Raw genomic sequence first — 18,475 nt, 5'->3', positions numbered from 1 at the left:
ATCTATTTGATTCGTGTACATAGACACAAATTTTCCTTTTTTTCTCCCTTGACACGACTTTCAACAATGTATTTTTATTGCGTTTTCCTACGAATGTCCAACAACACGTGACGCATGTGTCAATATCCACTCCAGTCTTTTCAAAATAAAACTACTTAGTTAGGTTTAGGAAAAGATCAACTTGGTTAGGCTTAGGCAACAAAAATACTTAGTTAGCTTTAGGAAAAGATTGCGGTTTGGCTTAAAATAACTCTGGGAGTGCTGAAACTGAAGTATGGAAGTTACGTGACAAATAAATCAACTTTGACTTGTGGTTTCAAACAGCGGTCTCCTTGCCAGTTCACAATTACGGGGATTACATACAAATAAATTTCATCCTGACCATCACGAAAAAAGTCGTTTTTGTCACGTAACTTCCGTACTTAAGTTACAGCACTTCCGGTGTTATTTTAACCCAAACCGCGACCTTTTCCTAAAGCTAACTAAGTAGTTTGTTGCCTAAGCCTAACCAGGTCGATCTTTTTCTAAACCTAAGTAAGCTGTTTTATTTTGAAAAGACTGGAGCAGAAATCGACACGTGTTCCTGGACATTTGTAGGAAAACGCACTTAAAATATGCTGTTTAAAGTCGTGCTGAGTGTAACGGGGGGAAAAAAAGGAACATTTTGGAATCAAAACATTACATTAAAGTGCAACTTTGATCACACTATAATTGCTTTTTAATTGATAAATTACTCAACTATAATTTAACACTACAGTATATAATCATTCCAGTGGCAGGTACACCAGGCTCCACAGCATGGGAGGTACATCCCCACATCATTGTTATGAGTTAGTGAAAATAGTCTGTCAATTCAGGTTATGGTCGGACAAAGTGTGGGCTGTTGTTTTCTGCAGGGAGGGCTACTGGTAGGTTAATCTGTACAATGAAACATTCACTTGGGTTATCTTCCATGTCCCGCCCACTTCCCCTGACTGACAACAGCCTTGCCCTCATAATGTGGGTCATTTATGCAAAGAGGAAAAAGAAATAGAGGAATAATCCCACCGATATCAATGTGATGACTGAGACTTTCTCTCCATATCCAAGTGTTTGGACACCTTCAATAAACATGCTCTGTATAGGCCTATACACGACACAGATGTTGTAACCTCATTTGAACAGATGTGTCTGACAACTGATTTGTCATTCAGAGGCTACATAACAACTACAAGAAGGTTTTACAGCGCTGTGAAGTCAAAGGCTCATGGGAGGAGTAGTTATGTAATGACACAAAAAAAATCAGAATTGTCCTGTGTGCAGAAGTGTGCTTCTTTTAAACTTAAAATAAGAGAGTATACTTTCAGTTTACCTTCTATGTACTTATCCCCACTGATATTAGTATACTTACTACATAAAGTATACTCGGGACATATAAAATAGCAAAAGTATCTTTATGTAATGCATATATCATTGTCTAAGCACTATAAGTTAAAGAAAACTTACAAGTATACTTGCAGTAAAAACTAATAAAATAGTAGTTTACTGAGAGTATACTTTAAAGTATACTTTAACATAAACTAAAAAGTGGGCTACAAGTATATAACTAGTAAACTAACAGTATACCTATAAGTTCACATAGTTCACTTCATAGTATAGTTGCAGTACAAAATACAACTTAACTAAACTAGTTATGTACTAAAATCAGACTTGTCCTGTTAGGAGGACCCTCCTCCTCCTCCTCCTCCACCTCCTCCTCCTGAGACATTACAATCAGTGAGCTGCTTATAAACCTCTGGCAGAGCGCACGGAGACACACTTGTTTTTGTTTGTTCCACCGGACACGTTTGACAGGACGCAGACAGACATGGGAAGAGAAGCGAGACCCAACTGGGACAACCCCATCCAGTTTGTTCTGGCATGTGTATCATATGCAGTCGGTCTGGGCAACGTGTGGAGGTTTCCATACCTCTGTCAGATGCATGGTGGAGGTAAGTGGAGAGCACTAACACAACAGGCCTGTCTGTATACCTCTGAATGGTCACAGGTTAATGTGTAGCATGGACTGAGGCCAATGGGCAAAGAATTATTCATATACACACAAAGTCTAATTTGCATTTTAAATTTCCATTCCTTTTTATTTCATCAGGGTTAATTACGCACAATATTACGCACGTTTAAACTTCTCAAGCCACCCTTATTACCAAAAAGAAGTTTATCCAAGTGTGCTTCTTTTAAACTTAAAATAAGAGAGTATACTTTCAGTTTACCTTCTATGTACTTATCCCCACTGATATTAGTATACTTACTACATTTTTACTTTCATAAACTAAAAAGTGGGCTACAAGTATATAACTATTAAACAGTACAGTATACCTATTCACTTGTTGTATAGTTCATAGTATAGTTGCAGTACAAAATACAACTTAGTAAACTGGTTGTGTACCCAAAGTGTACTGTTCTAAAGTATACTTTTATAAACTAAAAAGTGGGCCAATTTATCCCAAGAAGTATTGAGGTAGTACACTTAAAAGTATACTACTAGTACACTGATATTAGTATACTTACTACATAAAGTATACTTGGGACATATAAAATAGCAAAAGTTTCTTTATGTAATGCATAAATCATTGGCTAAGTACTATGAGTTAAAGAAAACTTACAAGTATACTTTCAGTAAAAACTAATAAAATAGCAGTTTACTTTGAGTATACTTTAACATAAACTAAAAAGTGGGCTACAAGTATATAACTGGTAAACTAACAGTATACCTATAAGTTCACTTGTAGTATAGTTCATATTATAGTTGCAGTACAAAATACAACTTAACTAAACTAGTTATGTACTCAAAGTTGACTGTTCTTACACTAAAAGTTCACTTAAAAGTATACTTTTATAAACTAAAAAGTGGGCCAATTTAGTCCCAAGAAGCATTGAAGTAGTACACTGATATTAGTATACTTGGGAAATATACTTGAACTACATAATTTTCCTTCATAAAATAAACTTGAAGTGTACTACTTTTTCATAAGGGTAGGTCTGCTTATACATTTTGATTGACATTAAAAACAAATAAACAAATAGGAGTTATTTGTGGTAGAGCGGAGCACATTATCCAGCGGTTTAGTACTTGTTGCCTGTAATCTGAGTCATGCATGGGCTGTTTCTGGCATAAAGACTGAATGAGTTATTGTTAATGACCTGCAGGTCATAAACTTGGGTAGAACCGGAATAATTAGACACTTCTACCGTATGTTTCTTATCTACAGACTTTACTCTCTAACTGCTGTTGTGGTACCACAGTGGAGTGATAAGAAACAATAGTATAATATACTGTAGGGCCTGATTCACAAACACCAGTAGACCTACAGAGGAACATCTTCAATAACATACACAATTACATTATTTTTAATTTCAGCAGTAAATGTATTTAACTTTTATTTTATCCAGATGTTTCCCACTGAGATTCAAAACCTCTTTTCAAAGGGAGTCCTTAGCCAGTGATTTATGCATTTCATAAAGAAAACTTTTGCTATTTTATACGTCCTAAGTATACTTTATGTAGTAAGTATACTAATATCAGTGTACTAGTAGTATACATTTAAGTGTAATACTTCAGTACTTCTTGGGATTAAATTGGCCCACTTTTTAGTTAATAAAAGTATACTTTTAAGTATACTTTAAATGTAAGAATAGTAAACTTTGAGTACACAACTAGTAATGCTTTTGTAATGCAATTATATTATGAAGTGAACTATACTACAAGTGAACTTATAGGTATACTGTTAATTTACTAGTTATATACTTGTAGCCCAATTTTTTAGTTTATGAAAGTACGCTTTTAAGTATACTCTTAGTAAACCACTACATTATTAGTTTTTACTGCAACTATACTACGAACTATACTACAAGTGAATAGGTATACTGTTAGTTTAATAGTTATATACTTGTAGCCGACTTTATAGTTTATGAAAGTACATTTTTATACTTTAACTTATAGTACTTTGCCAATGATTTATGTATTACATAAAGAGACTTTTGCTTTATTTGACTTGATATTTTGCGATGATAAATAAATATTTTCTTTTCGCGCGCCTCCACGGTGAACGGAGAATCCAAAAACGTAGAAAATTCTTGATGAATTGAAGTAAATTCATATCAAAACATTAGTTTACAAACTCTCACACACTTTAACAGGCTACTCTATCAAAAAGAAGCACAACTACAAGCCAAATACCTTTCTGTAGGCCTATAACGCAAGAATACTTAATCATACTGTTCTTGAGTATATCTCAATCAAAAGATTAAGTACAAGTATAAGCCAAGTATACTTAGACTTTACTGTATACTCGTCTGTATAAGCTAAGTATACTTAAGTATATCTCTGATAAGTACAAAAAAAGTAAGCTGAAAGTATACCCTCTTATTTTAAGTTTGAAATAAGTATACTAATAATAGCACACTTGAAGTTTGACTGAAAACAAAACAGCAAACAGTTCAAAACAACATAAGAAATTCCACATTAAGGAAACAAGTAAATTAAACTAGTGAATTATCAGTGTTGGTCAGTAACAGGACAAGTGTGGTCAAATAATCCTGTTGTTTATAATCTTCCATGTTTATGAAATAATCTAGGTTAAGGTGACCCTGTGGCTGACACCAAGATAAGGGTGCAAAGACCTTAAAAGCACTTTCACTAAAGAATGAATGGATTCAAGGATACATAATTTGTCGGTATGACCGACTTCTTATAGTTTTCAGTAGAAAACATAAAAACTTGCTGCTTGTCAGAGAGGATACAGCACAGAAAAGCCATTTGTTTTTCTACTAGTACAGTATAGTAGTGCTGTGGTATGGTAAAGAATAAAATAGAGCTATAGTTGTAATATGTGCAGAATCCTCAATTAAAATGAATAATGAGAATGGATGTTTGGAAAATATATGGATTCTGAGCAGCAGAAGAAGCAAAGTGAAGAAACTAGGGCTGTCAATTGATTAATATATTTTAATCGCGACTATAATCGCATGATTGTCCATAGTTAGTCGTGGTTAATCGCAAATGAATCGCACATTTTTTATCTGTTCAGAATGTACCTTAAAGGGAGATTTGTCAAGTATTTAATATTGTTATCAACATGGGAGTGGGCAAATATGCAAATGTTTGTATATATTTATTATTGGAAATCAATTAACAACACAAAACAATGACAAATATTGTCCACAAACCTCAAATGCTCAAATCCTAACATGGCAAACAGCAGCCCAACAGGCAACAACAGCTGTCAGTGTGTCAGTGTGCTGACTTGACTATGACTTGCCCTAAACTGCATGTGATTATCATAAAGTGGGCATGTCTGTAAAGGGGAGACTCATGGGTACCCATAGAACCCATTTTCATTCACATATCTGGAGGTCAGAGGTCAAGGGACCCCTTTGAAGATGGCCATGCCAGTTTTTCCTCGCCAAAATTTAGTCGAAGTTTGGAGCGTTATATAGCCTACTTTGCGACGAGCTAGTATGGCATGGTTGGTACCAATGGATTCCTTAGGTTTTGATACCAGTATCTTCACTCTAGCTTTAAAACTGAGCCCACTACAACCGATAAATCCCAAGTTGAGACAATGCAATAAAGAAATTAGAGGCGTTTAAACAAACGCGTTATTATCGCATTAACTTTGACAGCCCAAGAAGAAATTTTACTCAGATTCATTATTCAGAGGTGGATGTTCTGTAAGAAGTCTGTTGTCTTCTTGCAAGTGCAACTAATTCTTCATGAAAATACAATAACGTATAAAACAATATTATGTTGTCATGTAATGCATTTGAATCTAGTCAAGCAACTTTTCAGTTAAATGTTTGGACCTTTATTGTTGTTTGGATATGCAAGGACGGCTATATAAAACCTGTTGCACTGTTGTTCCCTGTAAAAAGCAGCAATGGATGTGCCATTGTTGCTTTTTACAGTCTAGAGATGTGATGACGTTATTGTCCCACGCTCCACCCAGTTCTTTTAAAATGATTCTTTAAATCACTATTTGATCAAAACCAAATCGTATTGCCATGTTTGACAAAAATACAACAGGTGTAAAAGTAACAATTAACCTCTTTTACCCGACTGACCCGGTACAGGGTTCATCTGAGCTGTGCATTAAAACACTGCCTCTAAAAACTTCATAAAATGTTGTGGTTGTCTTTTTTTTCCTAATTGTTTCTAAAAGACGAGGCCTTAACGCTACTAAAAACAACACTCCAACAACACTCCAAGTGTTGTCCATTGTCCAAACAATGTTTGTTTGGCAACAATTTCAATATTTTAGTTACAAAATCAACGCACGAGAAATGTATTTTCACTTTATAATATTTCTTACAGTTTTTATATTGAATGTACATACTTGACTTTGGATTATTTTTTGTTATTTTATTTACATTGTTTTTGATCTTATTTGTTATTATCTAAGTTTTACTTGATCATATTTCATTATTATAATACAATTTAGTTGTTTTTTATTGATTTCATACTGTGCACAATGGTAGAATGTGATGCTGCACAGGGTAAATGTCATGGCCAAAGGCTCCATTGTGTGCACATAGCCTTCTGTAGTGGATATCAGTAGTATTTTATAGCCAGATTCACTTTCAAGAGGTAGAAAACCCATTTGGCACACTTTGGGTATCCAAGTGGCCAAATGGAGAGTCCGCCTGGTCCTATCCTGACTTAAACCTTTGTAGCATCTATGTGCTTTGTGTTATTTATATCTGCTTTGGCACAGTTGTAGTCAAGGAGTTGCTGAATGAATTCAGTGGCATCTCTGTGCATGGCATCATTGCTATAATGGTGTTATCCACTGTCTAATCTAGAAAACATTTTAGGCGAGGATAAAAATGTAAATGTTATAATTAATTAATTATACCAAGAACACATGATGTACTGTATGTAAACACAGGTGCAGCTGATAAAAGGCAGATAAACTCCACACTACATGTTTGCACAAGAACGTTTATTAATCAGATTTAAATGAGAATGAGTCCTGTATGGATCAGTATGGAGAATAATAAACAGGGGTTCGATAGTGTCATCATAAAGTGTCCAGAGGAGATATCATGAGTTTCGATGGCCGTATTGTTGTGTATTTATTGGTCCACATCTACTGTAATTACTGTACATAAACTTCCGAGAAGGAAACCAGTGAGACACGTGACAGCCTGTTCTCAAGGTTGGACAACTAAATGATCTACCTCGGTTCACCTCAGTTTGCTCCATATTTCTAGTTTAAAAAATGAATGCCTAGATTAGCAGCAACAGTCATTATGTATAGGGGGTTAATTTTGTCTGTGTTTTTTAATGCTATACTATATTCTCACCTTCAGGGGGGTTTCTGATTCCATATTTCATCATGCTGATTCTGGAGGGTGTTCCCTTATTCTACCTGGAGCTGGCCATCGGTCAGAAGATGAGTCGAGGCAGCATCGGGGCGTGGAGCGCCATCAGCCCTTATTTAGGAGGAGTAGGTAAGTGCTGACTGGACAGACTGGCTGAAATACAGCAGAGACGGACTGGGAATGAAAAATGATAGGGCTGGGCAGCAAGGTGGCAGGACTCTCTGGAACCATCTGACCAGTATAATATTTATATATTAATTATATAATGCTATATGTAATAGTACACTACAAGGGGTGGGGGAAAAAAATCGATTCTCCTATGTATCGCAATTTTATTTTTTTTTTACATGCTCGTTCATGTCTATGTAGAGCGAGCACAATCACGAGAGCGAGCAACATGACGCTGACTTTCGTTGACTTAACAGCCACAGGTGTCGCTGTTAGCAAGTAATTTCTGATTCTTACAAACAGTCCCTTTAAGTTAGATAGACAATATATCAACATTGTAAACTACCTCTCAGCCTTGGTAACATGTCCCACATTGTCCCACACAAACATACTCTCTGTGCCACATTTGGTTTGTTGGGATCTGGTCACCTTACAGTATGATGGACAAACCACAGCTCTGGCAACTCTTGACTTTTTTGGGCTTAGCTCATGGGACTTGGTTTCCATGTCTCAGAACTTTGACTCACATGGATAAACTGACTCGGAAGACGTATGGGTTAATAGGTGGTTGTAAAATGTGTAAAATGGGAAACAAATTGTCCTTTGAAATGATTTTTTATTTAAATTATTTATTTATTTTGTGTAATTCTCTCGTTTTAGGTCTTGCTAGTGTCGTGACATCCCTGTATCTGTGTCTCTATTACAACATCATCAATGCATGGAGTTTCTGGTACCTCTTTCATTCATTTCAAGTGAGCTGCTATTAAACTACTGTAATTATTGGTAACACTTCATTTTACAGGTCTGCAAATTTCATGGTAATAAGGTGATAATTAGCAAGTAAAGTAATATAATTATTAAATAATGTTTATAAACAAAGTCATTTTTCTTTCTTTATTATTATTATTATTATTGTTTTCCCTATTTATTTTTCTCTATTTATTTTTTATTTATTTTTGTTTATTATTATTCCTATTCTATTTGTTTTTCTTTTATTTCTCTTTTCTAACTTTATCTCTCATTTTTATTTTATTTGTATTAATTCATCTATTTATTGATTATTTTTCAATTCCTTTTCTATACTTATCTTCTCTTCTCTCCTAATATAAGTATGAATAAACATGTTATTTTTCCTCTCTGTACATTTATGTATTCTCTGGGCCTATGGACGAAAAATATTACTCATTCCTACTTAATTGGAAGCTCACGGACTGCCTCCTAAGGACACTTAGGACCCTGTTGTGTCTTGTCAAAACATGTGATGAAAGGAAATAAAAAAAAGTAAAAATAAATAAATAAATAATAATTTTCGATCAATTTTGAAATAAATATTGGGGTAATTCCAAAGAAATTTCAAACAGGTTACTTGCTAATTATCACCTAATTACCATGAAATTTTCGGACCTGTAAAATGAAGTGTTACCTAATTTCTCAGTAGCCGATACTATATATATATATACATATATATATATATACAAAATGTTTGGTCTCGTTTGGACAGTGAGGTAACCCCTCTGCACCGTTGTGTGTTCACTCCTATCCCAGTCAGTCCTGCCCTGGGCAGAGTGCCCCATCAATGCCAACCGTACAGGACCGATAGAGGAGTGTGAACGGGCGACACCCACCCAGTACTTCTTCTACAGGGAAACACTGGACATCTCTTCTAATATTGAAGTGAACGGAGGCGTTCATACAGGCCAGGCTCTGTGCCTTGTGCTGGCCTGGGGGATCACCTACCTGTTCATTGTCCGAGGAGTAAAGTCAACAGGGAAGGTGAGACAGCTACGAGTCCCTCTAACTGCAGATATATTATTTATTCCTAATTGTACATGGTCCGGTCTGGACTTTTAAGCTCAACACGCAGCCAAAGCATTATCCCGATGGCATGTTTATGTTATCAATGTCAACTTGACCCACTGTCTAAAAATACGGTTTTCCACTAGTCTTAATGCTCCTGAAGAACATGTGGCACCTTTGATGGCAGCCTCTGCCATCAGTGTATGAATGTGTGTGTGAATGTTGACTCATGTTGTAAAGCGCCTTGAGTGGTTGCTAAGACTAGAAAAATGCTATATGAATGCAGTCCATGTACCTCCCCCAAAGGTTTGGTTCTCCAAATACTAACAACGACGCACGCAAGTGTTTTGCTTTTGACCAGAGTGGAGGGAAGATAGTCCCCTCACAACGCATTTACTCCCATATTTGAACTCTGACCCTAACTCTGCTGTCTGGCTCCATCTATAGGCGGTGTACTTTACAGCCATATTTCCATATGTGGTCCTCTTCATCTACCTGATCCGGGGCGTCACTCTGCACGGTGCCATCAATGGTGTCAAATACATGTTCACACCCAAGGTAAGGCTTGGAAATCGGGCAGTAGACATACAGACATACAGGGTGCTTTGCATTACAGCCTATAGAGGTTAAATAACAAACTGTGATTTAAAGGGACTGTTTGTAACTTTTAAAGCGTATAAATGTACCGGGTCTGGACACATGCGAGCGCTCGCATATGCGCGCTCGTGTGTGGCTGAAGTCTCTGCTCCTCTGCCTGCCTGCACTTACACAACGCGCGTGTTCTCGCTCCACCTCTAGATGTGCATGCGCGCTCACTACACACTGCAGGAGAGTTAGTTTAGCTTTGAGAATATCTAGTGAATGTACAGTGGACGTTTGCGCAGAAATAAATGCTGCAGCTCCTCCAGACCAACAGAGGTTCTCTGTGTCTTGTGAAGTGACGGGGCTCTGCAGCGAGAAACGTTATCACCGGCACCCGGGGGGAGACGGTAACGTTTCTCTTCCTGCAGCGGGGCTGAAGCAGGAAGAGAAACGTTATCGTCTCCGACCGGGTGCCGGTGTCTCCCCTGTTCTCTCCGGCTGCGGTTGGAGGCGATAACGTTTCTCTTCCTGCTTCAGCCTCAAAGCCAACACTAAGATCAGCATTGATTCATGGAGAGACCTTCGTCTGGTCAGCTAACATTACTGCCAAGCAGTCGAAATATAGAGTGATATTGTGGTCTTAGCAGACGTGTGTCTCCTCACTGTTTTGAGCGATGCTTGTTCATGTCTATTTAGAGCGAGCAAGCGTGAGCCCGACACTGACTTTCATTGACTTAACGGCCACAGGTGTCGCTGTTAACAAGCATTTCTGAATCTTACAAATAGTCCCTTTAAGTAGTTTCATTCCATTGACAATACTAGGGATGTGGCGGTGAGGAAATTCTCCCACTGGTTAATAAACTCGTGACAACACCGGTGTTACCGATTACACCGGACATTTTACAAGAAAAGATGATGCTCAATATCTGTAGAGCGCTTTTAAAAAAAAGTGTCTGCCCTGCAGTGGTTTGACTCTTGAAAACTGGAGCCGATGAAAATGTGGGACATCGTCTCAATATGTGGGACGTGGGACAAGGGATAAAAAGGCTGTGCAGTCCCTCGTAAAGTGGGTCACCTGGTCACCCTAATAAATGATATGAAGGGCCACTAAATTACATTTCAAAATGTGGCAAATGCCCCACTGAGCCATGTAAAATATGAAATAAAACATTCAAGCTATGAAACCACACAGCTCATGAATAATCTCATTGTGGCAAATGCAATGTGTAAAGGTTTGAGCTTATGTGTTGCTTTGTATGTGCGTTTGTCTGCTTTCAGATGGAGCAGCTTGCCGACCCGAAAACATGGATCAATGCGGCCACTCAGATCTTTTTCTCCCTGGGTTTGGGTTTCGGGACACTTATAGCTTTTGCCAGCTACAACCAGTACAACAATAACTTTGAGCGCCAGGCCATCATCGTTTCTGTCATCAACTGTGGAACCTCCATCTTCGCCAGCATTGTCACCTTCTCCATCTATGGGTTCAAGGCCACCGTCAACTACGAGAACTGCCTGGAGAGGTGTGTGTTGTGCTAATGTGTATATGTGAGTGCACCCGTAACACCTGTGTGCATGTGTGTGAATTTTAAACAGTATGCAGTAGAAAAAATAATAAATCCTCACTGGGGCTGTCAATCGGTTAAAATATTTAATTCATCGCAAATTCATCGCTCATTTTTTATGTTCAAAATGAACGTTAAAGGGAGATTTGTCAAGTATTTAATACTCTTATCAACATGGGAGTGGACAAATATGCTGCTTTATGCAAATTTGTGTATATATTTATTATTGGAAATCAATTAACAACACAAAACAATGACAAATATTCATGTAACGGTCCTTTTTTGTTCCTCTTCCAGGACACGCTTACTGCTGCTGAATACCTTTAATCTAGCAGAGGACAGGATCAACATGGACAACGTCTTGGACTGGATTACGAAGCTGAACACAACGTACCCAGAGCAGTTCGCTGAAATCGAATACAAACTGGAAGGCTGCAGCCTGGAGAGTGAGCTAGACACGGTACGTTCCTCATCATTACAATATATTTATAATTATCAATATAATGAGAATTATTGGTTCACACTGATTGTGAGAGACAGGAACATATTTCAACCCTCTGAGACCCACTATAGACCCGTTTTAGTCCTGTTTAGTGAGGTACAGGGGGTCTTTAGGGGGAGATAGCAGGTCAACAGTAGATGTCACATAGAAGTGGTGTACATCATCTGAAAGCTGGAACCTGAAGATTAATTTGAGATGCTGCTCAGCACTGAGTATCAAGTCGTTTTAGTTATTAATCACAAATGAACATGAATTAATTAATTGAAATAAATTGTGAAAGTGTATAAGGGTTTAGAACATTATGATTGTAGTATATGATGGTCATCCCCATGCTCTATTATGTCTCATAGGTTGTAGCAGCAATTTTTGGGTAGATTTGTTACACAGATTTGGTGCTAAATCTAAAAAAATGTTACCTCTCGAGAATTGATACAAATTACCAATCATCCCTCCAAAATATCACAATAAGACACCAAGACCTTGAGGAACACCATAGAAGAAGCCATGCTGTGATTTGGTTTAAAAAACTTTTGACATTTGGAGATTCCTGCAATTTTTCAGCGATTCTATGGCGAGCACTGCTGTTGTGTAAACTGCTCAGAAACCTCCTTGATCTAGCTAGGAAAGCCATCCATCCTCTATATATTGTATATATTTATCATTGGAAATCAATTAACAACACAAAACAATGACAAATATTGTCCAGAAACTCTCACAGGTACTGCAGTTAGCATAATAAATATGCTCAAATCATAACATGGCAAACTGCAGCCCAACAGGCAACAACAGCTGTCTGTAAAGGGGAGACTCGTGGGTACCCATAGAACCCATTTTCATTTACATATCTTGAGGTCAGAGGTCAAGGCACCCTTTTGAAAATGATCGTGCAATTTTTCCTCGCCAAAATTTAGCGTAAGTTTGGAGCATTATTTAGCCTCCTTTTTTCTAGTTTCATATGATACCAGTATCTTCACTCCAGCTTTAAAACTCAGCCCGCTACAACCTAAAAAATCGCAAATTGCGTTAATGCATTAAAGAAATTAGTGCAGTGAAAATAAATGTGCGCATTAATAACGTGTTATTATCTGGTTAACTTTTACGGCCCTAGCTGAGAGTGATGTGTGCTAACTCTCTCCCTCAAGACTTCTACTCTGTAGAGCAAAACACATCTGAATGCAGCAAATTTATGCCTTTTTTTCACGATGCCAAGACATAATGGGTGAAAGCCCACTTCAGATTCCAGTCACAAAGTGTTTGTGTCTCTGTTTCATGTGTTTCAGGCAGTGGAGGGAACGGGTCTGGCCTTCATTGTGTACAGTGAGGCCATTAAGAACATGCCGTTGTCTCAGCTGTGGTCAGTGCTGTACTTCGTCATGCTCCTGCTGTTGGGAATGGGCAGCATGCTGGGCAACGTCACCGCCATCATCACCCCGCTACGAGACTTCAAGGTTGTGTCCCACTTGAGCGACGAGTTGCTCAATGGTAAGATCCAGGCTGATGTTGCCATCATCATCATCGTCGTGTCCAGTCCCAATAAGCTACTGTCATAATGGAGCTGTTCATACTGGTTGTGGTTACAAACAAAATCAAATGAAGTATCATGTTTACACACTATAGTAAAGAGAAGCACCAGACATATCTCGCCACAATGGGAGAACTTTTGAAGTTGAGTTTCTGCTGAAACTGGACATACACTCCCCAGGGGTTAAGAAACGCTGCCTGGCAGACTTTCCATTTGGCCACTTGGATACCCAAAGTGTGCCAAATGGTTTTTTTTCTACCTCTTGAAAGGGAATCTGGCTATAAAATACTGCTTATATCCACTACAGGAGGCTATGTGCACACAATGGAGCCTTTGGTCATGACATTAACCCTGTGCATCATCACATTCTACCATTGTGCACAGTATAAAATCAATAAAACACAACTAAATTATATAATTTTGACTCCAAATGGAGTAGTTTTATTATAATAATGAAATATGATCAAGTAAAACTTAGATAATAACAAATAAGATCAATAACAATGTAAATAAGATAACAAAGAAGAATCCAAAGTCAAGTATTTACATTCAATATAAAAACGCTCAAAAATATTATAAAGTTAAAATACAATTTCTTGTGTTGATTTTGTGACTAAAATATTCATTAACAAACAAACAAACATTGTTTGGACTAAATACACTTGGAGTGTTGTTTTAGTCACGTTAAGGCCTTGTCTTTTAGAAACTATTCAGAAAAAAGACCACCACAGCATTTTATGAAATTTTTAAAGGCAGTGTTTTAACACACAGCTCAGCCAACTCTGGACAATCATGAGATAAATCGCGATTGAATATTTTAATCGACTGACAGTCCTAGTAAATCTATTACATTTTGGTCCATTAAAGTGGACCTTGCTCTCGTCTGCTGTAATTTAGTATGTGTTGCTATGCAGCGGATATTAAAACGTACTGATTGGAGAGTTAATGTGTATCAGTGACTGAGTGCTGTGTTTTTCTTGCAGGTTTAGTGTGTTTGTTCTGTCTGCTGCTCGGCCTGGGCTTCACCACCACGTCAGGGAATTACTGGTTTACCATGTTCAACGACTACGGAGCCAATTTCTCTCTGCTCTTCATCGTCCTCATCGAGGTCATAACTGTCAGTTACATTTATGGAATTAAAAGGTTTGTGTCTTTGTGTGTGGTCCAGTTGTTTTGGCTCAACTAATGGCGGCTAGTAGTGATTTTAATATGTTTAATATCTTCTCATTTTAGGTTTGAAAAAGACATAGAAGACATGATCGGCCATCGTCCCAACTGGTACTGGAAGATCATGTGGGCGGGAGTCAGTCCCCTTCTCCTCATCACCCTCTTCGTCGTCTATATTGTCAGTTACATCCGAGGAGGGACACCCACCTACCAAGCATGGAACCAAGAGCTGGTGAGCTTTTTCCTTCTCCTTTACTGATGTCTTGAACATACTGCTTTTAATCTCCAAGCTGGTGCAAATGTGTGTATGCGCTGGGGTTACACTGGGCCCTAGCAAAGTTTTGTCTCCTCCAATATGATATCATATCCAACTCTTGCTGAACAATATATGGTTATATAGGCTACTCGTGCAAGCAAATAATGTATAAAATATTCGTTGTCTGGCTGGCTATAACTGAACACAAAGACTTAAGACTTGCAAAAAATGACTTGCATCTCTGCTTTTTAGCTCATGAAAGTACACTTTGTATGCTTTAACTTATTATCCTTAGCCAATGATTTATATATTACAGAAAGACACTTTTGCTATTTGGCTTGATGATTTGTGAGGAGAATAAAAAAAAATGTGTTGTTCTCACACTTTAATAGGCTACTGCAAAAATACATATATGAAAATAAGCTTGATTGGATTATATTCACCAGAAGTATAAAACATTACATGTCTCTTATAAATTAAAAAGAAAGTCTTTATTCTTTGATTTTTTTTGGGTTGCTGGGAAAAAAAGTAATAAATAATGCCTGACAATGAAACTGATATATTTGACTTCAGGACATCTCTGACTACATACATGCTGAAAATCAAAAAATTTTACTGTATTCATTTAGATATTTTCTAAGTCCCTAGAAGTGTATGATTCATCTTTTTCCCATGGTCTAGTGTTAAAAAAAGTTAACAAAAATCGCAATAAATCATCGCAGTACTTAAAAACTGCAATACATATTGAATCGGCACCCAAGTATTGTGATAGTATCGAATCAGGAGATAGGTATCGTCACAGCCTTATAATACAGCATAGTTTACTTGAACATTAACTATGAACAGGTATCAGTACAGATGCCGTATTTTGCCGATGCTTGATAATGAACTATTAGTCTGGATTGGATCATGTGCACTGAAAGTAGTACACGTAGAAACATGTTCAACAGACAGTCTGTCAGTCAAAAAGAGTTTAGCTGCATTCAAAATGTGTCCAGTCTTAAGCATAATATTAGGGTAATGCGATCTACCCTGTAGCAGTCTGTCATTCTTTGGTACTTGCTGTCATTAATCATTTCATTCTTTGACTTGCGCTGCATTGGCTTGACAGATGATTGTTTGATATTCTGCTGAGTAATGACCTAATAGGTGAAGACAGGTGTTAATGGGTGTACTTGTTGTTTCCTGCAGGGTAAGTCAGTGGTGACGGAGTATCCTGTCTTTGGTCAAGTCTTCATCGGGCTGCTGCTGGTGTCGTCCGTCAGCTGTGTTCCCCTCACGGCTCTGTACGTCTTCTGCAAGAAGAGGAAACAAGGAAGACATCCCGAGAAGCAACGTACTGTCAGCACAATCTCTACTTAGTGACCAGACGATGACAGAGACAAACCTCCCGCCATCGCCCTTCTCCCTGGACACCTCCATTATCTCTGTTCTCCAGCTGAACTCAGCAAACTGTGTTGTAGTCGAGAATACTGAGACCAACTCATGACCAAGACCAGAACAGTTCCACTGCATGACACCCTTAGGGTGCAACTGTAGAACAAACCAGGCACTCCTCAAATTAACAGTAACAGAAATGAGTCAAATTATTGGTTTTACATCCAATCACAGTAATTATGTTAACAAATAGATCAGACAGTGCACAGGCAAATGATCCTAGGTCCCGCCCCCCTTAGTTAGTGTTCCTAGGTCGGACAAGCTTGACAAAAACAAACTAGCGACACGGTTCCGTTTAACCCGGTGCCGCAGTGTATATTAGATTGACAGCCAACAGCAAGGACTACAGTATGCGATGGAAGGATATATTCACCATGATAAACTTTACTCAGGTAACCTTTCCCCTTGGGATATTAGACAGCGTGTCCAAATAAAAGACACCAAAAGTTGCTTTGTAGCGGCACCTAGCCTTAAAGCTGGAGACACACCAAGCCGACATCTGAGAACTAGCGGCGACGAAGCCCGCCTGTTGAGTCACCTCAAGTTGCCTTTTTTTGGCCGACTAGTTGCCCCCGAACACACCGCGAAGACTACAGCCGACGGCGGTAGTCTGTATTTATCATTTAAAAAGGGAAACGGGAAGATCGAGGATGGCGGATATAAAAACCGCTGTTATGATACGTACATGAAACAAAGCAGCATTTGCCTACCATTTTCACACCACTCTCACTCACCACTTAGCTTCATTCCATACGGCCATGTCGCTTTGAAAATATCCGTGTGTTTGAATCATCAGACGAAATGAAGATGAAACATGAGAAGAGCCTTCTGTGTTTTTCCTCTTGACTCTACTTGTTGGCTTGCTTTCCTCAAGTCTGTTTCTCTTCTCGTGCACTGATTCGTTGAAGCTGAACAGCCAATCAGAATGATTTCTCTCACCGACGAGCTCCGCCAACGATTCAACATGCTGAATCGGCCGAAAAAACTTCCAACACGGGCCGACTAGAGCCGAAACACACCGTAAAAACTAGGCCGCCGGCCAACCGTCGGCTTGGTGTGTCAGGGCCTTTACAGAGATAACATAAACAAAGGAATGTTAGCCTTGATGTTTTCTGGCTAACGATAATTCATGTCATCTTATCCAACCTATCTGTCCTTTTCCAAATCTCTTTAACGTTACCACAGAAATAAGGAGGAAGCAAACCTGGCTGATGTTGGTGATCTGACTTTAGGCTGCTGCCTCCGAAGGCTTTTCAGGTTGGGTAGAATCTAACGTTAACGTTATCAGTGTCGATCCAGTTCGTTTAGCTTGCTTGCAGAAAGCTGCTTGCGTGCCAATTTGTTTCATATGTGGCAACGGGGTGTTGAAATGGGCCGTGGACGGGATCACACCGGCCAAAACAAAAAAAACAGACGTTCCGGAGAGGAATTAAATTTGAAAGGAGAACATACCGGCTCTAGCGTTGTTGTCGGAGAAGCCAGTATTTCAATTCAGCATGTTTCCTTAATCTCTGATGACATATCATGGTCATTTTATGATTTATTACAGTAAATATATTACATATTGGTCCTTTAAGAAGATATTGGACTCAACAACAGACTGATTAAGGTGTAGATATTTGAATAGTCTAGTCATCTAATAATAGCTTGTATTGAGTTGCCTAGTTAGCAGATTTATATATGTGCTCTTTTGTAAGAAGATTGTACAAATTATCAGTTTTTCCTATAAAGTATTTTTTTTTAGTACTAGTTTTATATCTGTTTAGAAAAGGGCTGGCATGTGCTATGATACCTTATGTTAAACAGAGAGCACATAACTTGTATTAACCAGTAATAGATCTACTGTGGCAAATATAATTTGAATGCTGTAAAATGTGTACATACTGTAGATATGTGTGTCATCTAATTATCTAATGATTGCAAATACTGCAAATATGTGATTTATTTTTCTTTTTTTTTGTGCCTTTTTTGTTTGTTGTTTGCTAGTTAGATGTCAATTAAAATCAAATCAAAAGTGTCACTAACATGTAACATCTCATGAGCAGTATGCTAATAACTTTGTTATTTTATTTTGATTAGTGGATCATGATCACTTTTTTTTATTAAAGAAAAATGTTGATGTT

The 18,475-nt window shown here is 38.0% G+C and overlaps 1 protein-coding gene across 1 annotated transcript; it reads left to right on the top strand.

Annotated features, from left to right (window-relative positions):
* The first annotated feature begins 1,793 nt into the window (after positions 1–1,793).
* LOC119496353 (sodium- and chloride-dependent transporter XTRP3-like) lies at positions 1,794–17,141 on the top strand. Its single transcript, XM_037783593.1, has 11 exons — positions 1,794–1,970; positions 7,348–7,488; positions 8,188–8,279; positions 9,073–9,300; positions 9,772–9,882; positions 11,185–11,426; positions 11,766–11,928; positions 13,251–13,452; positions 14,476–14,635; positions 14,726–14,891; positions 16,107–17,141. The coding sequence occupies exons 1-11, from the start codon at positions 1,847–1,849 to the stop codon at positions 16,275–16,277; spliced, it is 1,800 nt and encodes a 599-aa protein (XP_037639521.1). The 5' UTR covers positions 1,794–1,846; the 3' UTR covers positions 16,278–17,141.
* Positions 17,142–18,475: the final 1,334 nt, after the last annotated feature.

This window comes from Sebastes umbrosus, chromosome 11 (assembly GCF_015220745.1).
Source record: "Sebastes umbrosus isolate fSebUmb1 chromosome 11, fSebUmb1.pri, whole genome shotgun sequence".
Lineage (NCBI taxonomy): Eukaryota > Metazoa > Chordata > Actinopteri > Perciformes > Sebastidae > Sebastes > Sebastes umbrosus.
This window is presented reverse-complemented; position numbering and strand designations above follow the sequence as displayed.